The sequence below is a fragment of the Dioscorea cayenensis genome, chromosome 14 (genome assembly GCF_009730915.1).
Source record: "Dioscorea cayenensis subsp. rotundata cultivar TDr96_F1 chromosome 14, TDr96_F1_v2_PseudoChromosome.rev07_lg8_w22 25.fasta, whole genome shotgun sequence".
Classification (NCBI taxonomy): Eukaryota; Viridiplantae; Streptophyta; class Magnoliopsida; order Dioscoreales; family Dioscoreaceae; genus Dioscorea; species Dioscorea cayenensis.
Window position 1 is genome coordinate 843,411 of NC_052484.1, and position 23,405 is coordinate 866,815.

The following is a 23,405-nucleotide window of genomic DNA, read 5'->3' on the forward strand; positions in this document are numbered from 1 at the left end:
CTTTGCCATTCAGACTGATGTGCTTCAAATTATGTCAACTGTGGTGAAAGACCAGAAGTAAACTGTGGTGAAAGATAAGGAGGAAACTGTGGTGAAAGATAATGAGGAAACTGTGGTAAAAGGTTAGGAGGATTTTAATAGGAAATGAGTCATGCTTTTTAATTATTGCATTCTGATCACTTTTGATTTACATGTTGCATAGGAAATCAAAGAGAGGCTGAAACAATTCAGCCTGTTCAGCAAACTGAGGCTGTGCTTCTTCCGCCATCTCAACAAACTCAGGCTGTGCTTCCACCATCTCAACAAACTGAGATTGAAGCAATTTATCTTCCACCTGCTCAGGCTGAAACAATTCAGCTTCATCCTGAAAAACAAGTGGCAATAAGCCTAACAAATTATGCTTTTGTTGTAAGCTAGTTTATTATTATTATTATTATTTTTTTTTTTTGCCATGAATTTCAGAAATGTTTATGTTTTTGTTTAACACAATGTTACTTTGGACAGCTAAAATATTGTGAAAAAAAACCAGCTACACCTATTGTCACCATAATTTCAACAGCACCAAAATTAGATGAAGGTTGGTAATTAACTTGTAGCAATATAATAGAAGATTATCCTCCTATTATAACAATATGGTTTTTTTGTCCCAGGTGATGAGAGTACTGTGTTTTTATCTCATTTGCCTGGAAATACTGATATTCCACTTCTGTGGAATATTTTTAAAAATTACGGCGCTAAAAAAGTGGATGCTTATAAGCTAACAAGAAGCAAGGTTCGTTTCAAAAATTTATGAATTGTAAGTTACATGTTAATGGGTGCTGACACTTCATTTTTCGTTTACAGGAGACGGGAGCAGTTTTTGCTACAATTAAACTAGGCAATATTTCTGATTTAAAAAAAGCTTTAGAGGTAATTAGTTTTAAAACAATATTTATAGCACAAGTTATTCTTATTTGATGACTTATTTTTTTTTTTTATTTGTAGGCTTCACCAATCAATATCAAAGGCAAACTGATTAAAGTCACTAAGTATGTGCCGAAAAACAGATTGTAAATCAGATTGAATTGTATTGAGAATTTCATCATTGTCTTCATTTTTTTTTGTTTCTCCTCTGTTGTGTGTGCATGCATATATGTGAAAACAAAAGAATTGACATTCTCGTTAAGAGTATAAGAGTACAATAAAAAAGAACTTCTAATTTGATGCTGAAAAGGAGAGAAAAATTTGGAGTACAATATTCTGTGGTATTTCTCTGCAGTGGACTTGAAAGAAAATTTATGATGCCATTTTAAGTTCAGAGCATAAATAAGTGTGGTGTGGACATCCACATAGAACTGTTTAGCAATATCTTGTTGAATTTACTTATTATTACATTTTGATGATACATATAACATGTTAAGTTTGATTGATGGTTTCTGGACTTGCTCAAGCTTGGAAAAACACTACCACCAGAGAATTTCGGCATTCATTTGATGATATGAATTCACAAAGGACACTGCAGTATATCTTTCACACACACACACATATATATATATAAATCTTCATTTTATTAGTGTAACCTAAAAAATAAATTTTATTTTTGGTATTATTAATCATATTTTCAATGATGAACCAACTTTCGCAGGATTTAATATCCAAGAACAACCTGTGCAGAGAGAAAATGTAGTCCTCCGCTGGAGAAGGGAAATTGCACTTCAGCGTCAACGAAGTTTTAAATTCCATTGGTACAATGCGTTACACAAAAAAAAAATTATATGTTTATTTCCATCTTTTTTTTTCTTTAACATAAATATATTTTTTCAGTGAACAGTTAGAAGATGGTGAAGTAAAATCTGACACACCTCATCCCGCTCCTTTAAACAAGACTGAGAGTTCAGAGACAGTAAAGGAAGATGAAGGTCATAAATGATATATATATATATATATATATATATATATATATATATATATGATTCAAAATTAAATTTGCACTTTAGAAATTTCTAGATTATTGACTATTTCCAGTTTCATTCTGTCTTTCATGATTTTTTTTTATTATTATTTTTTTTAATAAGGTACACATTCTGTTTAGTTTAAAGAATTAATGAATTGTTTACTTTCAAAAGTTGTTTAGTTGATTTGCAATAAGTTTTTTTTTTAATCATGTGGATAAACTATATATATATATTACGAGAGATGCTCTCTCTCTCTATATATATATATTATGTTTATCGAATATATATTTCAAATGATAAAGATGTCAATTTGGTATGGATTTTTTCTGTGAAAAAATGGATAAATTACTCCTTTATTAAGGAAAAGAAAAATAAACAAATACTCACACATAATACATAAAACATCAAAACAACGTGAAAAATAGGGGCAAAACAAAAAATCTGAAAATACATATATAAACATCAAGGGTGAGGTACTCCAGGAGAACAAAATTATTCTAGTAATTATATTTCTCTGAATGAATCAAACATCCCCTAAAAATTTGTTATTAGCATCAGGTATTATTTATTATTTCTTTTAAGCATACGAATTTTCCATTTTTTTTTTAGTTTTCTATGATGATTTGAATAATTCATTGACAATATTAATTAAAATGAGTTTTTCTTGCTCTCTTAATATAATCTTGCCGATCACAGAACCTTATCAAGATGATTCCAAATTTTCCAACTCTTGATCACGGAACCTTTACATGTGTGTGTAAATAAATAAATAAATATATATATATATAAGACCGATAATCTAGAGACATCCTACAACAATCATTAAATCATTATTCAACGATTGTTGTTTTATTATAAATATAACTCCGGAGGTGAGATTAGCATCACTAATCCCACCTCTAGGGTTAGTAATAAAATAGTAATTGTTAGATGGATGATCTAACGGCTGCTATGGGAACATCCCTAAATTCATTTTCTGAGGCCGTCCCAAAAAATATATTTTCATATGGAATTTAACGAGAATGCATGTAGTTTTAATAGTCTGATATACTTTCTCCATTGTTTGGTCTAACATTTTATACACAATTGAGTGTTGTATCAAACTTGACTTATTGATCTTGGGCCCATTTTATTGAAGGATTTAAAAAACAGAAGTCAATGGCAAAAGCAAGGAGATTTGTCATAATGTAATATAGATGATATCATTTTCTGTATTTATCTTAAGAGTAATGATATTTTAACCTTTTGATCATCATGTGATATTTGGTTTCTGTAATTTAACCTTTTTAAAAGTTACTTTTTTTATGGAGATGTTGAGGTGTTTATAAAGGACTGAAATGCTGTTAAGGTAGCTGTAATAGTTGATAAATTATTTTAAATTTGATTGTTTTGGTGATTTAATTTATTCAATAATGATTCATTGTACAACTTAATTGCAATTTGCATCCATATATTATATTACTGAATTTAAATTTTTTAAACATTTATTCTTTGATATTATATATATACACACACAAGACCCATCATCTATGGTGTCTACAGTGATCATTCGATCATCCGACAATTACAATTCATTCAAAAACAACATTATACATTGCCGAGCAGTGTTACAATATTGTACAACAATTAAAAACATTAAATTTGTACTATATCCATATAAATAATAGTCATTGGATCATCATTCAACGGATGTAAACAAATATCTCTAGTAAACATTAATCTACATATCTATGTATATGGCTTAAACCCAGTATATATATATATATATATAACTCAGAGTATATATATATATATATATTAAAGAATGAGTCCTTTGGATCAAATACTATAATGACAAACCATGATTTATAAAATTTATTTGATCAAGTCTCAGAACTAGGATAACATATTTACATCAAATCACTAAATATATAGAGGAATAAAATTAAGTACTATCCCTTTTTCATAACACACCATAATGATAATTCACTCTTCACTTCAAACTTGCTACCATCCCAAATTTTTATTTTATAGGAAGAAAAACACCAACCCAAAAAAAACAAAAGAAATAACGAGAACGGATACCGCAATTAATCAGAATCGAATACCATTAATACGAATTCAATCACCCGAAGTTATTATTTCCATAATTTAACGGATTTATCGTGGCTGCCGGATGCAACCATTCCGGTGAGCGGAGATTGGGCCAATGCTGCAATCAGACCGTCATGCGCCTGAACGGACATTGTACGGTTCTCGACCATGTTCCATAGTGCCAATGACTGAAACAATTGTGACAAGAATATATATCAGAATTATGGAATATGTTTCGCATGCAATGAGAATCAAGTTTCAGATGATTAGTATTATTGTCAGCTGGAATGGCAAAATATTATTCGTCGGTGAGTAAGTTCTACATGTCGAAATATTCTATGCAGGTACTAATGAAATACTTAATATAATGTATAGCTCTATTCTCTAATGGACTATGATCTTGACAACATGTGAAACTACAAAAATCAACATTGTACCAAGTTTTGGAATTTCAATCTCACACAAGCACAAAATCTAATGAGGGGAAAGCAAAATTATTGGTTTTATCAAAAGGAAATTGTTTACTGTTTGTTTGCAGAAATGCAAAATAAAAACATTTATTAGAAACTTCAATTTGGTTCTCAGACCTAATTTTTGTCATTTCGTGTGGATATTGGCATACTGTGACCTAAGTTTTGACCTAAATCCAGCAGAAATTTAAGGAACTTTGACAGAGAATCTGACATGCTGGCGAAGAAGAAAATTCGGTTATAGAATTCTCGATTTGAAGCACATTGCAAGATTTTTAACACATGGCCTATGATATTCATTGTCATGCAAAGTACATGGATTATTCTTGCATGCTTTTATACCGTGCAAAAATCATATCGCTTATATACCCTTATGATTGGAAGTCCACCAGAAAATTTTAAAAGATTTAAACTGCTCCTCATTCTCTTCATTTCGTGAGGGGGAAAGGAGAATATAAGAGTCAGGATAAATCTCGCTTTTTCTTTAAGTAAAGTTTACTTTTAACCATATGGGTATATAAGCAAACATGACTTTACAAGGGAATATTAGCAATTACACACTAATATAGGGGCATACGAACAATTTATAATAAGTAAAATCTTAAGATGCTGTCAGTCATATGAATGAAAGATTACCTGGTAACCACCAATAACCAAGAGACTTGTATAGGTTGGATGGAAAACACAAGAATGGAACTTGTTCCCATTGGAGCTCAGCTCATGGATACACTCCCCTGATACTATGGACCACACCTTAACATAATCCTGACTAACAGATGCCAAGTATTCCCCATTTGCATCCCAACAAACCGAGTGGACCTCCGTATTATGATCCTGTAGATAAACATAAGCATTAATCTGGAGAGTTGCTAGAGTATATCGTAACTCATCTAATAGAGGTTTCAACACTTGGTATTGAAGTACATTTTTTTAAGACATGAGAAAGTTAATAAATGCATCAAACACCTGCAATGTAAGTGTCTTCCTATCTGTCTCGACATCAAAGATGGAGACTGTGTTTTCTGCCGCTGCCGCCAGAAGTTGTCCAACTCTAGGCTGAAATCTCACTTGTGCTGCACCACACTGTTTGACGATATTGCAGGATATAGACACAAGGTTTTAAATGAATAATCTGATAACTCTCGTGAAGAAGCAGATAAGACAAGGAAGAGGAACTCAAACCCAGACCTTGGAAATATGAGAACATGAATATTGGCCAACATTCCAGAATCGAATCTCACTAATACCATCAGAGGAGCAAAGCAAGTCTGTTTTTTTGGGATGAAAATCCAGTGACGTCACCTGGGAGGTGTGCCCGGAGTACGTGTGCAAACAAAAGTTCGGCTACAAAATTGAAAAAATAAAAAAAGGGCATTAGAGAATCAGCATCTCAAGGAAAAAGTATAATAACAGCAGATAAACAACTTAAGCTTTGCAGAAGTCACAAGGAAAGAAAAATCTAAACTGTCAAACTGATCAAATGAGCCAGACCAGGGGTATCAAACATAACATATCAAAAGATGGTATAACATAAAGAATATACATACCAACCAAAACATAACTATATCATCCAGTAAACTAACAGCCAAAAATTTGGTCTAGGTTGAGTCTCTATTGTATTGCTTACAAACAGTCAAAGTTAATAGCAAGCAGACAACCAAAATGCTAAGGAAAACCACGAGTGGTGGATTCAAGTAGCTGTTGCTTAATACCACCTTCAAATAAAAAATTTCACAATGCCCTCATTTTCCTTGAGACACATTTACTTCCAAAATGATAATTTAAAAAATAATATGCAAATGATTTAAGATTGAACACAAAAATAAATCAATAGAAATGTCAGGTAAATTAGGTAACAGCTCAAAGATCGCTTTGTGGAACAGAGAAATGGACGGTGTGATTAAAATAAGAATTTGAATTATAAAAAACCAAAAGGCATGATAACAAAAGTATAATCAATAGCTCAGTTCCTCAATATAGACAATATAGAAAAGCTTGCAGTAGAATAAGAAAATTGGCAAATGGACAGTAAAGTAGTACAGAAAAATTTAGAGAAAGCAAGAATTATTACTTCAGCTGCATTCCATAATCGCACTGTTCTATCTAAAGAAGATGTGGCCAGATGAGTTGAGTTTGGTCTAAAGCGGACATCTGTAATGATAAGAGTGTGATCTTCTGGAGTGCTTTCTGTTTGCTTAGTATCCATGTTCCACAGGAAAACCTAGTGGCACAAAGACAAACTTGTAAAAATCCTTGATTTTTACGTGGGAAAACAGCATCTTCTAACCAAATCAAGAATAATAACATCATTATTAGGAAAAGAAAAGGGAACCAATGGTCCATCTACAAGAAACAAATAGTTATTCTCTAGAAAATTTATAATAGAAAAGTTACGCATGAAATCACCACAAGAGTTTCTGACCATTCTTTATCTCGACTATCATATTGTTTGATACATAACAAGTGGATCAGATTCTTAAGTAGAGTTCATGCAATGGTAAAATTCCAATCTTGGAGCAATTCCAAGTTATAGTAATAGACGCATGAGAATTCTCTGAATTAAAGTTTCCTAAGAGAAAGGTATTGAAGGCTATTCATAGATTTAACAAAATCACCCACAGGATATACAGTAATTACCTGCAGCACTGGATCTATTATTTCTCATGTGACCAAAACAACAACGCACTAGCTCCTAATTTTGATTGCTTGGCGCTATGACTTGTTTTTTTTTTCTCTCAATAACTTGAATAAGTTAACAATATCTTGCAAACATGAACATTAACATTGTTACAACGATACCTTCTTCTCATGCCCAGCACTGGCCAACAACTTTCCATCTGAAGAGAAGTGACAGCACACTATTTTGTTGTTACTTGCACGAGTACATCCTACCTCGCTAAAGGTAAAACCTGGAAAGCAAAACGTGTCGACACAATTGAGAACTAGTATTTTATGTATACTATACTAAACTTTCTTCATGACTATAATCACCCTTCGTCAACTCTGACTTATGCTCTGCCGGACTTGCTTTTAATGCAGAAAATATATCTCTTGCATCTGCATCATCATGTGACAGAAATGACTCTACATTATCATCCAATGAACCAACGTCTGGAAAATGTTCCAAGTCACCCTGCAATTCAAAGATATACAAGATTGTAAACAAGATGAAACTAAAATGAGTACCATTTCAGGTCCCATAGATTAACATTGCAAAGAATATAACAAATACCATCTGATTTGAAGACGAAGCCAGTACACCAGCTCCATCAGCACCATACATCATTAGACTTTTTGACATGTTGTTAACATGTTGCAAGTTTCCGCCCATTGCCATTCCATCACCAGGTGTGTGAGTTGATGGAGTTGAAGGAGCAGAATTAGAAGGCCCAACAGTATTCCCCGTACCAGTGCTGTTGGCAGCTCCAGAAGAAGAAGTTTGTTTCCTTTTTCTAGTAGTCTGTCATCATAATATGCAAGTACAAACATAGCTTGGTAATATATACTAAACGAACACTACCTTACATGACATGAGGAAAAAATTATCTCAATTAACAACCTGTTGCAACTGTTGCTGCTGCTGCATCTGTTCCTGCTGTGGTTGAACCAAGGACTGCTGCATATGGGTTGGCTTCATCTGAAAGCAAAAACTAATATGTTACAGAATACAGACTCTCACTAACAACTGATGGCATAGGTTGGGTTACAACAGTAGCCAAGCAGAAAAATAGAAATCCTCTATATAACAGAGAAGTCATGGAGAAGATCATGGGCAAGCATACTGCAATCTAGCTAGTTTTTTACATACTTATCAATTCACCTGGGGGGGATTTGGCATTATATTATCTGTGTAATTCATCAAGAAACCACCCTTGCACAAAGGAAATGACTGAGAGGTCATTTGTTGGTCAAATCATGGGAAGGATAAATGTTTTCACCAGACCAACAATCAAATGATATTCCATAGTAAAGGATAGTTGGTAATCATGCGGCTCCAATAATCCAATGTAAATCAGCCGGATATACTCTTTCTATGGGGCATCCTATGTATGACTGTCTGGTCCTAGGGGTGTTTCTGCAGTTAAAAGGTAAAGCAGCTTGCAAAGTCATGGTGGCATTTTCATAATTTCTTAGCACTTATAAACAAGCTATTTAAACATGTTAAATCACACTTTGATTTCCTCACTTTTGTACCTAGGCCATCATGCTAGTAATACACCAAACACATGACAGTATTGAGCAGCAATAGATTGTTGCTTGCTACTTGAAAATCAACAAAGTCTTTCAGAATTAGAAAACGGATCAATAACCCATAAAAGGCCTCTGGCAGAATAGACATTTCGCAACAAATTTAACTCATCAAAAATAAAATTAGGTATTACATGCTTATTCACTCTATAAAAAAAGGCGATCAATAAAATTATTTGATGTTATCCAAATTCATCTCTCATCTTTCACATGAATGCCTCATTTAAGTGATAGTGTGATACAGTAATCATGATCTCAATCTTAAATATTCAATCCATCATTTATGCCATGTGACACTGTCTTATAAGCTAAAAGCATCAAAATGCAAAGCAAAACATTAATAGTAACAATAATGATAATAATGATGATGGTAATAATAATAATAACTATGGCACACGCATAGCAGGTCGCTGGCTAATGATGACAATGGTAAGAATAATAATAACTATGGCACACACATAGCAGGTCACTGGCTAAGGATAAATTCACATTAGCAGGTGTATGAACAAATTCACACCATACCTACAATGAATAGCATGAAACTATATTCTCCGGTATTTCCTGGTAATTGCCTCTCAATTAAAGTGGCATAATTATTAGAAAGCTATAAATGTAACATATGCAAAAATAAGAAACAGGATCATAAAAACGAACCTTCATAAGATGTTCAGATTGATCCAATCTGACATTTGGTGAATTTGATTGCATTGGTGAACCTACTGAAGTTACTGAACCATCATTCAAACCTTGTTGACCTTCTTTCCCCGCCAAATTAGCCCTGGTCAATCCCCTAAATCTTTGAGGATCCAAGTCACCATAGTTAGGAAGATTGCCAGTTCCTTGTGCTTGTGCTAAAATTTGCTGTTGTTGTTGTGGTGACATATGCTGGAACTGATTTTGTGTGGGAATAAAAGGTTTCTGCATTTGTGGGCCTAAATTTGGACGTATTTGATCAAGGCCCTGTATGAATTAATTGCATTTGAAGTCATTAAACACTTTCTATTACAAGATAGGTACGAAAATAGGAAAATTTGCTTCCTAATAGACAACATACCGTCAAAGGCCATCCTTTTAGTGGCATACCACTGACACCTTGGCTCAATCCTGCTTAATTTGAAAAATCAACATCATTTAAATCTGAAAAGATTTATGCAAACTTCACTTGTGAAGAAAATATCACTAAAGCAAGATCAAATTGTTTTTACGACAGTATTCAATTCAATCAAATAATGCCTTGCATGTTACATTTCTCACAAAGTTACTAATTTTCTCTTTTATCAAGAACCAACTAAAGACAAAAATGCGCAAAAACCGTCATTAAATAATGTGTCAACAAAAACTGCATCAAAATATAACCAAAACCTGGAAAATCACTTAAGACAGAGATAGTAACAAATTACATTTACAGTTCCAACTTTCAAGTAGTAATGGTTGCACACCAGGGATAGGCCTATCATAGGGTCTGAGATTCATCTGGAAATTTGGACAGCAGAGCCTCACCACACTTGCTAACATACAAACATACTAGTCAATTTCACTTTGAAGCCATTCCACATATTTTCTTTTCTTGCCTGTTCTCCAGCAATGCTGGGTCTTTTTATTTTTATTTTTTATTTTAATTTATTTATTTATTTATTTTTCTCTGACTACACCAGTCACATACTCCTGGCCGGAGATTCATAACCTGGTTCTATCAACTTGGCCCTTTATGTTTAAACACAACCAAATGCAGCTATGGACTTAGATTGAGTGATATAAGAGGTTCCTCAGCAAGGTTTCAAGTATTCTTCAGTTGTTTAATTGCTCGAATTTGTTGCTACAGGCACAACATGGAATAGCCTTTGGGAGATCATTACAGATGAGGAACGATAGAGGTGGTTGACAGTAATTTCACATACACACACTCTATTGGATTGTTGGAGTCATCTTATTCAAGTCTAACCTTAACTGTGTAATTGCATCCCTTGTTCACATTTTGCACAGATTCTCCAACTGGAAACTGAGATGAAGTCAAGGCAATCCTTACAGCAGTTGACACTTGACATAGGGCAACACTGCAGAATGCAAAGATAACATATCTTTTCTGAAAGACAAGTTGCAGTTTGCCTATTAAATTGGAAAGCATGGGGACCAACTGAAATCCCGACATGCTGGTTGCAGTTTGGATAATTCAGACAATGGTGATTCCCAAATTCAGCATATTAATCAAGAAAAATGTTACAAGTGTTAAATGGCTCACCAATACTGTGACTAAATTGGAATGCACTTCAAGACGAAAGGATTCCTTCCCTGAAGCTGTTATCAGCTCTACTTGCAATCTAATCTAATTCATTATGGCTTAGATTATAAAAAAAATAATAATGACAAAATGTAGAGACAATTTCAAAATATTTAGGTCTCATAATGAGCTTTGAAATAAATAATTTCCTTATATGTGAAGACGTCGATATAGTCCTCCAGAAGCACTGACATCTTTCATGATCATGTATAAACCATCTAAAACAGCCACAAATGTTTCACCACATATAACTCATGATCAGGTTACCCATATCATCGCTTTATATTTATATCTTCATATGGTAGACAGCCATTAGGCTTAAAAGAGCTCCTGTGCAAGATCGGCAAGAAGATAATTACCAGCACTGCCTATTCCAGATTTTGACTGAATTATTCCTTGTCCATACATTGAGGATGGATCCATAGGTAAAGATCTTTGCCCTACACCCATCTCACCTTTGATATCCTGAAATAGATTGTAATAAAATAAATACCATGTGCATATTCCAGCATTAAAATTCTGCAAAGATACAGAATATTGAAGAGCCCGTGTGTGCATCCATGCATGTGTGTTGGGGGTCTTTTAACTTACAGCAGACTGTTGAGTTCGTGCTTGAATTTGCTGTAGGGCAGCAGACACATTGCCTGCATTCCCTTGAATTAACTGCCTGTCTTGTCAACATTAAAGCAAATTAAAAATGACATCACCAGAGGAAACTATACAGCCACCAGGACTTGGATTCTAATTCTAAATCTTACCCAGGATGATTGGTTGCTGAATTAAGCATGGCCATTCTACCTGCATCAAGAAGTTGAGGAGATGCCTTTGAATCAAGTCCATTAGTATGCTTCATTTGCTCTTGATATAATTTGGCCGCCAACACAGTAGCAGTTGATGGCCCCAAAATCCCATCAGAACCAATGGCATTTATAGGACCATTAAAAGATTGATGATTAGCATCTCTTCGCTGCATTTGAACATGTCTTTGCTGTATTAATTGCAATTGCTGCATCTGCAACTGCTGTTCTTTTGCTTTAAGTTGTTGAGCCTGTAAGTCACTAAGAGTTAGACCAGAATAGACCATCCAGGCACCTGGAAAAGGAAGATGATGGGAGCACATGCACAGATCATAGCAGAATTGCTGACCTCTAAATAAGCAGCAGCAACCTCAGAATGCTTCTCATTTGTCCTGGCAATGAAAATGTCCCAAAAGACAGACCACCATTCCAACAGAAATCCTCCAGGGGCATCAATGGCTGGAAATACAAGCTAAACATTACTAGAAAGTCTAGAATCTCAAGGCATATAACTGGCTCGAAATATTCCAACGATACATAATGGACTTGGAAACTTGGTAAGGCTGGTAAACTTGAAATTACATTTCAGCTACATAAATCTGAACTCTTATCATCACTGGTAATTATTCATTTCCAAAAATAATTTGGTCAGATCAAATGGCATATCAGTGTAAAAAGGAACAGCAGCCATAGTATACAAGAAGAGAAATTAGCTATAGTCCTCAGAATCAGAAAAACACCAAAGAGACACAAAAAGTTCAGATTTTTGCTGGCAAACACAAACCAAATTTATTTATGAAACAGAACAAAATAAGAAGAAATTAAAAAAACAAAAAACAAAAACAAAAACGGAAGAGTAAATTACCTACTGGTTCCGCTGCAACCTTCGCCTCAGCCATGAAGGCTTTGGCAGTCGATTGAAAGTTTCGTTTCATAAAATAATCATAAATATAAACATCAAGCCTGAAACCAAAGCAACAAATTAGGCATTCACATAAAAGAAAAAAAAAAAAAGCTCACTTGTCACACAAACAGACACAAAATCAACAAAGTACCCACATTTTATCCGCTTCCCAATTACTCTGAGCCATGATTCCTCTCAATCAAACAACGCCAAAACCAAGCATGCAACACCCACGATCACACCAAAAAATCAGCACAACCCGCACAAATCCCTCATCAAAATCACAAAAAATCAAAGAATAACAAACGGCATTATCAATCTATAGCAATTCAACGTCCGATTTCAACCCTGTCGAAAAATCAAGCATAAATTCCAAATTAACCTTAAAATAATCACAACAAAATTAATTAAAGCGAAAAGAATAAAATCATAAACATACTTTACAGAGAATTCCCAGATTCCCGGATTGGAAGAGCTAGCAATCCAAGAAGAGATTGAAACACCGAGAAAGAGAAAGCATTGCGATCGAAGAACAATTCTAGGGCTTTTCCAAGATTTGTAGGAAAGGGACGAGCACAAGGGGGAAATCTCACCAGATCTTTTAGAGAGAGAAAGCTAGGTTCGGAATCAAAGCCTAAGGTTCGGATCCGAACCTAGAAAAAGAACGGTGATCCCGAGGGGAAAACCAGTGCCTTGTGATCGGTTCTCCTGATCGTAGAGGTTCGGAAATCATGACTTTCTTATGTACACTCTGAATTGAAACTTCATTTTTGACCATCCACGTGTTAGTCTATTATTCGTTTACGTGCACCGACTAGAATTTGGTTTGACTTGATTTTTTATTTATTATTTTAATAAAAAAATAGAGTGCAATTAAAATATTATTTTTTATTTGACTTTTCAATAAAAAATTCTCTAACCAATAAAAAAAAATTATTAATAATCAAATGTTAAATAAAAAAAAACTGTGGTTCATCATATCTTGGAGTTCCTTGAATCACATAGGGAGTCGATTGGGATGACTGAGGAGACACACGATTTATCCACGGACTATATTTTCCTATGTTATTATAGGCTCCGAGGAGGCTTTTTGTTCCTCTGTTTAGTTTTATTTAAAATCAACATTCAAATTTTCTTTTTTTTTCAGATTTTTTTAGAAAGATCTTTCAGTGATCGCTTCAAAATTCGTGCTTAGATTGGGATAGATGATAACGAGGCGAGTGAACGGTTGGGATGGGCTTTTGGTTTGGAGGAACCGAGATTCAGAACTAGCTGTTCATGGGGTGGTGCTTCGCACGTGGGCGGAAAAGTTTCGCACTCGCGAGAAAGAACGTGTGAAAACTGATGTCTCCAACGCCGTTTTCCGTTTTTCTAGAACACACATCTCTAGGCAAAGTATTGCACATGGTTTTCTCATCAAGTTTAGGGCTATAAACGAGCTGAGCCGAGCCGAGTATCACTAGGCTTGAGCTCGGCTCAAATATAGTATTCGAAGGCTCGAGCTCGTTCGAGCTATTTTTATTATGTACTCGAGTCCCTGCTCGCTTTAAAGTTTCGATTAACTCAGTATACATAAAGTATTTTTTTATAATTTTTATATAGTTTATATAATTATGTATTTTTTTGTAATTTATATATAAATAATTTAAAAATTTTTATATATAAAAAGCTCGTTTAGGCTCATGAGCCCTCACGAAAGTGAGTATTTTTTGCTCGAGCTCGGCTCATCAACATAAACGAGCAGTCTCGAGTTCGACTCGACTCGTGAAAAATCGAATCGTGATTCGAAAGATCGATCGAGCCCGATCTCGAGTAAATTTCACGAGTAGCTTGGCTCATTTACACCCCTAATCAAGTTGAGTAATTTATTTAAAAATTATAGTGCTTTTATGCACATACCCCTGCCAAACCGTAAATTATATCTATACCTTCTTATGTCTCATTAAAAAAATATTGATGTAATCATAGGCATAATCCTTGTATTTTTGTCATTCAATCCTTTTGGTCCTCATATTACAATTTAAAATCTTCTAGTTTCTCCATTTTATAAATTAGTGCAATCAAATCTAATCAGATAATAAAGAATTACTTTTGTTGTTTGGTCTGATTTAAGTGGTTTTTTTAAAAAAAAATATTAATAAAAGAAAAATAAACATAAAATCACTTGAGAGTTGCAAATTTAAATTCAAAACTCACTTAAATCTGATTCCCAACTCCCATGAACTCACTCCCTTATTCACTGACACCCCTCACCCCCCTCCTTCTCCACACATATCTTAGTCAAGACCTTAGTTTTATTCTCTATTTCTAAATATGAATAACATAGATATATGGTGCTTTTTGTAATTACATTTACATTGCTAATACTAATAAAATCTGATAAATATAAACATGAATAAAAAACTCATGGTAAATTTTTCATTAGATTAGACATAAAAACATCTACAATTCTTCTCCACTCTCATTCAACATGTAAATATTATTAAATTGTACAATATCCGTAAAAAAATTAGGGAAAACTTTCCATCCAACCAAATTTAAAAACACTAAAGCATTTTGTATGAATTTCCAAATTTGTCATAATAGCAAAATAGATCCTACTTCTTGTTGGTGCATCTAATCTTCACTTTCTGAATGGTTGATGCTGAGACACAATGATTTGGGGGCTTTAATGGGATTGGTGCTCTTGCATTGATTAGGGTTGTGAGAGGGCAGAGATGGAGAAAGAGGAGATTTGTGGTTATGGATAGAGCCTTCCTCGGTAGCAGAAGAGGGTGGTGTGTAGTCTTGCAATGGGAGCAATCCATGGTTTTCTTATTAATACTTTATTCAAGAAAATACCATGAATAAAAGCCAAAGGAACTCCTCTTATATAGTTGGACTTAATTGCATCAATTCAAAAATAGAGGGACTAAAATGGCTTAAATTATAGCTGGGACCAAAAGGGCAAAGTGACAAAGTTATAGGAACTATACAAAAAATGTAAATGATACACTACTACTAGTAAGTTATTCAAGCTTAAATTCGGGAAAACTCGAATGTAACTTGATCATGGTTGAGTTGAGCTCAAGCTCTAATAGTCAAGCGAGCCAAATTTAAGCATCTTAATACTTGACTCGTGTGATTAGAAGCCTAATCCAATAGTTGTATTTGTGTGTATCTATATATTATATTATTTTATATATATAATTGAGTTTTACAATTGAATTGACTTTGCTAGCCTTTATAGAACTAAATCAAGTGAGCATGACCTTGAGTAACTAGATTTATGTGTTCAGTCAAGTTCGACCTAGGATAACAAAACTCAATCGAGTTCGAACCGAGTATCAAGTGGCGAGTTTTTAGCTGAGCTCAAATTTGAGTACCCTATTACTCCACTTGAACATAACCGATTACAACTCTGGACTACCACAGGGAAGAAACAAAAACACACTTTAGTCTATAAATTATATATTTATTTTGTTCTTTTTTATATTGAGTTTTTAATTATTTATCGAATAAATTAATAAAATAAAATAAAAAGTTTTTTTAGTATATAAAAAATATAAATATTCTATCTATTAAGGCGGTGAAGTCTAAGCTGATCTGCAGCTCTCTCAACCATCGATAACGTCTTGTGATTAGTGCACCAGATGATAGCACGAATCTCAACAAACTCAAGGACTAAATCGTAAATAAATAAATCACACTATTCTATAAATACCGTTTTCGCTGGCGTGTTGGCCCCTTCTCTCCCGCTCTTCAATGGCTGGCATCGAGCCACCGCCCGTGGATTCGCCGGCCTCGCCGTCGCCGGCGTCAATGGAGGACGCCGCCTCAGAGTGCTCCACCCACCCTTCCTTCCAGTGCTGCATTTGCCTGTGAGCTTTTCTATCTCTCTCTCAACCTCTATCTTTCGCCGATCGATGTTTTTTCTCTGTTTCAACTAGATCTTCTCCGATGGTTGGAAACATGATCGGATGAGTCTTTTGCAATGATCGGAGGATGAATAGGATGAGCGGAAAGAAGAGGGATGTTTTTTGGTGTTTGATTGATTGGTATTGCCCGGAGATTGCGTTTTGAAATCATCTCGTTTTTCTTCGATTTAGGATTGGTGTTTTGTTTTAATTGTTGGTTTTAGGGTTAGGATTTATCTGGAAATCGGAGGCATGGGTGGATGGAGGAGGAAAGAGAAGCGTGATGCCCAAGGAAGCACAATATTGAGAATTATCTGAAATTTTGATAGAATCGATGGTGTGCAGCAAGATAATTCAATGCATCGAACTTGATGCTGGGTTTTTGTTTTGAAATTATGAATTTTTTACAATTCATTGGTCACTGATATTGGGACAAATTACATGCTTATGGCCTTAGTTATTTGTTTGGCCGAAAGTACGAATATAAGTGGAAGAGGAGTAATATTACCAAAGCATTAAAAACCATGCAATCCACCTGGAGATGGAATAGAAGGGGATGTTGGGAGTTTGTGGGCAAGTCTAATGGCTGTCAATCATTTATGTGGTCAATTTGGTAATATATTTGTATAAATGGTATTGCTCTTGTTGGAAAGATTGCCAGTTTTTATCTTTGTTTTCAACTAGATTGTAATGTTTTAATTTCACAAATCAAGCTTCTTTTGATGGCTAATTGTCTCTAGAAAATTGCATTATCAGATTTGATATCTCCTAGTCCTTTTTACATGCCTAAATTTGTAATTGATTCTCCCATTTTGTTATTGCAGTGATCTCCTCTACAAGCCGGTTGTTCTTGGTAAGAATGGTTCACTGCCTATGAGGTTGAGTTATGCACATGACCTTATCATTGTTTTATCATTTTTTACTGTTGCAGCATGTGGCCATATGTCTTGCTTTTGGTGTGTGCATAAGGCCATGCATGCTGAGCGAGTCTCCCAGTGCCCTATTTGTCGAAAGCCTTTTTATCATTTTCCCAGTATTTGCTGGTTGCTGCACTTTTTGCTACTGAAAATTGAACCTCTGGCTTACAAAAGAAGGGAAGAGGAAGTTTTAGGTGGGCTCTTACATGTCAAGACCAACTTCCTTATATGCCAAATTTTCAGTTTTTTTATTGAAATACATGTGCGATAAGTTAGAATTTTTAATCAGGATTCGTACTTTTTTATATTGCATTCAGAGTATGGCTCTTCTGTTGATTTTAAGGTTTTTTTTTTCTGAATAAGCTGATATAGTAGTATTGCGCATGTCTTTACACCTGAGACTTACTATTTTGCGTGTGTTCATCCAATTTAGTTGGTTGTCAAGTGATTTCCAACTATTGATATTTCCTTTTCCCAGCATGACACTTTCAAGGTCCTGTAGGCCATTCTAAATAGAGTTTGCTAGTGGTGCCCTCAATTTTGATTTGGCTTCTAATCTACCATTTGGCTTAACTTCCCTTAAATAATTTGAGAATAACGTTTCTTTAGGCATACAGTTAGGTTGTTTTCTCACCTGTTATTTGGGTAAGTATATATTCAGTTGTTTTGAGACATAACCGATATTGCATAACTCACTAGTCTTATATGCACATATACCCTTGTTGAAAGATGAGTTTAAGGACAATCCACTGTGAATGACGAGCAGGCTGTGGTCTGATTTCCTGATTTCTTAATTGTGAAGTCATGAGAACGCTATGGTAGTTAACATTTCTCACTCATGACCGACTAATGTAGAAGTTTGCCGGATAACTTCTGCTCTTGTTATGATTGCATATGCGTAAACATAGGTGCTTTTATTATTAAGCTGAATAGCTGATTATTGTGCTTACAACCCTCATAAACTTCCTTTTACTTATACCCATTTTACTTGACTTATTGATTGAAAAATTTCGTTCCAAACTGCCTTTTACCTAAATCTTATCACACTTGACTTTCTAATTTAGAAATTTACTTTTTGCAATTCACATGACAAAGGCACGGTGATAGATTTTAGTTGAATGCCACAAAAGCAGTGTTAATAGGATACAAATATGAGCATGTCCAGTATGGAGAATATTTGATATTAGACAAGTGACTTATATTGTTTTTACAAGGATGGATGAAATATGAGGATCTAAATCATAATAAAACTTATATTAAAGGAGCATAAAATTCTTAAATTCAAGAAGACCATTTTAAAAAGACTAGAATGATTGGAATCAATTTATAAAGACAAGAAAAGATAAGAAAAAAGTTATAGTCTTTTGAAATGATTATAAAAAGGTGAGGTAATTAAAAAAATAGAAGATTGTGGTTGAAAATAGAAGGAAAAATTAAGATTGGGTGTGGAAGGGAATGGAGATAAGTGAATCCGAATCCTCTAGATAAATATAAAGTATGGTAAGATCATGTGGATAACATGTGATCCAAACATATCCCCTTCTATAGTTGCAATTACAGATATGTGCAGTGTGTGCTGGATAACACAGATTAGCAATGGCAGTGTTTATAATTGCAAAGAGCTAACATATAGTTGAGTCAATGAATAATACCTAGCATAGGACTTCAATTAGTGTGGAATTAAGGCAAGCCAAGCACATCCAGCAGACAAGATGAGGGAAGAAGGTAGGATTTCCAACAGTAAGGGACAGGCTTGGGTGCTGCCTGGACTTAGGCCACCCAACTATTTTTCTAAGTCATAGACTATTTCTTATTAGTTTCTGGAAGCAAACCCAGGCTTGCAATTGGGGAGGGCCTGGCCTCTTAAGGGCTTTAGACCAGCTTGACCCATAGACTTAGGGGAAACAAATAAACTTGGAAATTGGGGCAAAGGCCCAGCACTTCATTTGGCTTTTAAAACAGAATAAAATACTAAATGGGTTTGAACCAGCTTGTGCATGCATAAAACTTTAAGGCAACAAGAATATATGACTCTGACCAACTATTGTGTAGCTCCTTTAACTAAAAAAATACAAAAGTTTATGATTGTGTATTTTGGGAAGGTGCATGCTTTTATGCTATTTTTTTTTTTACTTTGCGAAACCTAATATCTTGTGTCTGCTTCAAACAATCAAACTGGTTTGTTAATATAGTTTGAGATTGAGCATATGCAACTACTATTACAAATTTTATTCTCACAGAGGAAGAGAAACATTTGGACTGCTTCTCACCGCAGGTTTTGGATCATGTAATTTCTGACAGAGCCTGTCTTGGTAAGAACGGTGGCTCATTCCTTGTGTTTATCCTTTTAGTAGATCAGCATATCGTTATGCAATCATATTCCATATAAAATAATTATGGTGTTGTAGAGGATGTCAAAGGATCTTCTGATGGTCCCAAGATCAATGACTTGCCAGAGATTAAATTCAACAGTACCACAGCCAAGCAAGTCTCTTTGGATGATGTAATTTGCCCTCTATGTAAAAAACTGCTTTTTCGACCTGTTGTCCTTAACTGTGGCCATGGTGAGTTTTGATGTTCTAAGTAGACATGAAAATGTTTGGTTTTTTGTTTAGTTGTTTGAATAACTCTTTTTAATGCTTTCTTCTCTTGGTTACCGCAACAGTATTTTGTGAATCTTGTCTATCTGGCCTAGTTGATGGACCTCTTAAATGTCAAGTTTGTCGAAGCCCGCATCCTGGAGGAATTCCTAATGTTTGCTTGGATTTGGATCATTTCTTGGAAGAACAATTCCCAAGACATCATATTACAATGAAGGAGGGTGTGGGGCTTGAAAGGACACAAGGCCAAAAAGGGGAATTATCATCTGGTAAGCTTAAAGTTTTAGCAGCATGTATTTTTTGACAATATTTTGAAAGTTTGAAAATCCTTTTTGACATGTGTCAAGTTTGTCTAATGTCTGTGTCCTTTATGAGAAATTCATATTCTATTCCTGCTTCAGTTCTGTGGCCCCAGTTGAGGGTTGTATGCTACAACTCCATGGTTCTGGCAATTGGATGCCTTTCATCTTGGAAGGCAGTGATTTTTATTATTTGTTATTTATTTATTTGTTTTTTTTTGTGTGTGTGCATTATAGAAGCAGTTTCAAACTTGTGCAAATTCAACTTCTGAACATGCATGATAGTTCTGATGCAGAATCATAATTGCAGGGTTGGCTAGAAGTAAGACTTGTGTTTAGTCTTTTAACTGTTCCCCTTATGCTGTTGTGCTAGTACTTTTGCTCCATTAAAAAATTTTGATATATCTTTATGTTCTGAAAACATCGTATTTGTTCTTTTCATTGACCTTTGAGACGAACTTGTTATCTTGACTGAGGCTGATATTTCATGATAGGTGTTCCACAAGCAGAGAAACAGACACTTAAGTCATCTTATAATTCAGGGGATGGCCAGTTATGGTTTCAAGGGGAATCATCAGATGTTCAAATTGGAGTAGGCTGTGATTCATGCGGAGTAAGTTCCCACACATGAATTCAAGGTTTTCTAACATTCTTATTTTAACTTGAACTGCAAATGGTAGTGGGTTCTGGGCCCAGACCGTGACTATTTGGGCAAAGCCCATGTTGTTGTGTTGGGTGGCGGCTGGAAGCTTTTCAAATTGCCACCTGTCATTCCATTTGTAATTCTATTTATTTTTTTGAGTATAACTTTATTAAAATATGCATTTTTTTTGGCTTATGGACCTAACAACTGCTGGTCAACCTATATTCTTATCAGCAAAGCTATGCAAGGGTGTGTATTAATTATATAAAAGACGTGGATAACCACGCTACCATTAAGATAGAAGAAACGGGGTGGCTATATTATTCATTTTGTCTTCTTTTCATTCAACGAAACACCACCAGCTTTCTCTTGATTCAGAGTTATTAATAACAAATCTTTATTTTAATATATATATATATATATATATATATTTTTCTTTATGGAACTACTTGTTCAGTAACAGCTAGTGATTATTTGAGTGACATTATTTGCTGCAGATGTATCCCATCATTGGCAATAGGTACAGGTGCAAAGATTGCAAGGAGAAAATTGGCTTTGACCTATGTGAAGCATGCTATAGTACCAACTCTAAATTTCCCGGCAGATTCAATCAGCAGCACAGGCCAGACCACACATTTGAGCTCGATAACTCAATGTTAGAGTTATATAAGGTTAGAATTGAAATAGAGCATGAGGATGTAGTTGATTTATAACTTGTTGCTTAAAGTTGCTCCGAAGTTCACGCTGGCCTCGTGTTATTCTCACACAAAAGAATGATAAAGATAAAACTGAAGGGGCTTTAGAGCAAGTTTCTTAAATTCATGAAGATCTAGGATATATTGCAGATTTCATTTTATTTTTACCTTTTTGTTTTACATTCTTACTAGAAGCTGATGAGCCAAAATCATTTTATTTGATGCGCGCGCCAATTGCTAAATCGTGCATACCTGTTGTGAAGAAATACCAAGTATGTGACCCTTTTCACCATTGTCATGGATTTTATTAGGAGATATGCTGTAAATGTTAAGTGTTTATGTCCTTGAATTCGATTTGCTTCTCATCTACTGAAATCAAGTGAAAACTTATAATTGAAATTTCGCTGCTAGTATTATCAGAAGATTTTATTCTGTGAATGTCTGTATGTCCTTGAATAATCTTTGCTTATAATTTCTACCATTTTATAGATTTTATATTCTAACTAAATCAGGTGAAAATTTCGAATGCATAATTTCTCCTGTGGCAGGAACGGTACACTGGTGGCATCCGAATCCTTCCCGCAATCTTTTCTCTTAGATGAGCCAAATGTATCTCAAGATAAGTTCCATTAACAACTCAAATCTCTATTTGTGGTTGCTATTAATCTTCATGTATCTGACTAATTCTATGTCCTGTTGTGTCCTATTGTGTCCTATTGTGTCCTATTATGTCCTATTATGTCTATATCTTGTCTGTCATTAAACATCCTCTAGTTGGAATTGCCTGCATTCTTTTATTGTTCTTGTTGGAAAATCATACTATTATTTGCAAATCTTCTTTGTTATTTAGCATAAAGAATAACTTATCTTCTTCTGGGAATAACCTCTAGTCTTACTTGAACTGGTCTATCTCATTCCAACCAATCATAGTACCTACTTCTACTGTACGCATGGAGTTTTTAGCCTTGTGTAGTTGGCCTCTAAATGTTACTGCTTGATATTCAGGTTTCTCAATGATTCTCTTAATGCACAAAAAACCACAAACTAGATGTAGTAGTCCTGGCATTGAACCATCAACATCACAACTTCCATCTTAGAGTGCCCAACCTAAGCTATACCTACAATAGCACCTGTAGGAGTATTCTTTAGTCCAGACCTTATTAACTCCTGGGTCATGTCTGATGGCTGCTGCCTCGTTGGGAAAGCCAAAGCTAGCAATACAAATAGAATAAGCTCCATGCTCCCTAAAGGACAGTCATGAATGAATGAAGCCTTTGTTTTCATGCATGGCTTCCTACTATTGCCTCTGTGACCATTGAAAGCAACATGGCCTTCATATCTCCCCACACTTGGTTGTGATGAGTTCATGAAAAGCGTTTAGGGTTTGCTTGGAAAGTGTTGCCTTTGTAGATTCCATTATGTGGTGCTCAAGAATCCAATGAAACATTTGGTTGGTGGGGTCTTTTGTTTTTTGGGTGGGCTTCCCTCAATTTTTCATTGTAATTACTGAAAACTCCCCAACTTCAATTAACAATGGGTTAGTTTTAACTTTTAACTAAAGTTAAGAAATAAATGTACTACCTTTAGGTTAAGATTAAAATGAGAGATTTTTTTTTTCTAAAAAAAAAAATAAGGAAAAGAATCTGGAAAG

General features: G+C 34.7%; 2 protein-coding genes across 4 annotated transcripts; one reads left to right on the top strand and one right to left on the bottom strand.

Moving 5' to 3' along the window:
- Window positions 1-3,822: 3,822 nt before the first annotated feature.
- On the bottom strand, window positions 3,823-13,297 carry LOC120275477 (transcriptional corepressor LEUNIG_HOMOLOG-like). Of its 2 annotated transcripts, none has more exons than XM_039282066.1 (18): window positions 13,144-13,297; window positions 12,860-13,052; window positions 12,666-12,763; window positions 12,150-12,259; window positions 11,762-12,051; window positions 11,595-11,670; window positions 11,363-11,468; window positions 9,780-9,832; window positions 9,380-9,685; window positions 8,037-8,114; window positions 7,710-7,937; window positions 7,469-7,610; window positions 7,277-7,386; window positions 6,549-6,698; window positions 5,666-5,821; window positions 5,444-5,560; window positions 5,114-5,311; window positions 3,823-4,195 (listed from the first exon to the last, which is right to left on the bottom strand). In XM_039282066.1, exons 2-18 carry the CDS (start codon window positions 12,889-12,891, stop codon window positions 4,052-4,054), a joined length of 2,394 nt encoding a protein of 797 aa, XP_039138000.1. In that variant the 5' UTR covers window positions 12,892-13,052; window positions 13,144-13,297; the 3' UTR covers window positions 3,823-4,051. The 2 variants fall into 2 exon arrangements, with proteins under 2 accessions (XP_039138000.1, XP_039138001.1); XM_039282067.1 differs by having other exon boundaries at window positions 4,052-4,195; window positions 9,780-9,829.
- A 3,138-nt stretch (window positions 13,298-16,435) lies between these two features.
- On the top strand, window positions 16,436-22,571 carry LOC120275792 (E3 ubiquitin-protein ligase PRT1). Of its 2 annotated transcripts, none has more exons than XM_039282495.1 (10): window positions 16,436-16,564; window positions 17,425-17,453; window positions 17,532-17,711; window positions 19,758-19,829; window positions 19,926-20,081; window positions 20,183-20,386; window positions 20,911-21,029; window positions 21,557-21,730; window positions 21,947-22,026; window positions 22,303-22,571. In XM_039282495.1, exons 1-9 carry the CDS (start codon window positions 16,449-16,451, stop codon window positions 21,974-21,976), a joined length of 1,080 nt encoding a protein of 359 aa, XP_039138429.1. In that variant the 5' UTR covers window positions 16,436-16,448; the 3' UTR covers window positions 21,977-22,026; window positions 22,303-22,571. The 2 variants fall into 2 exon arrangements, with proteins under 2 accessions (XP_039138429.1, XP_039138430.1); XM_039282496.1 differs by having other exon boundaries at window positions 21,950-22,026.
- The last annotated feature ends 834 nt before the right edge of the window (window positions 22,572-23,405 follow it).

Coding starts and splice junctions, on each gene's coding strand:
- LOC120275477 (XM_039282066.1), bottom strand. CDS start 12,891: ATGGCTCAGAGTAATTGGGAAGCGGATAAAAT. Junction 11,671..11,761: donor TCAGCAACCAATCATCCTGG/GTAAGATTTAGA, acceptor TTGACAAGACAG/GCAGTTAATTCAAGGGAATG. Junction 8,115..9,379: donor AATCTGAACATCTTATGAAG/GTTCGTTTTTAT, acceptor TTTTGCTTTCAG/ATGAAGCCAACCCATATGCA.
- LOC120275792 (XM_039282495.1), top strand. CDS start 16,449: ATGGCTGGCATCGAGCCACCGCCCGTGGATTCGCCGGCCTCGCCGTCG. Junction 17,712..19,757: donor AAGGGAAGAGGAAGTTTTAG/GTGGGCTCTTAC, acceptor TTATTCTCACAG/AGGAAGAGAAACATTTGGAC. Junction 21,030..21,556: donor TAGGCTGTGATTCATGCGGA/GTAAGTTCCCAC, acceptor TATTTGCTGCAG/ATGTATCCCATCATTGGCAA.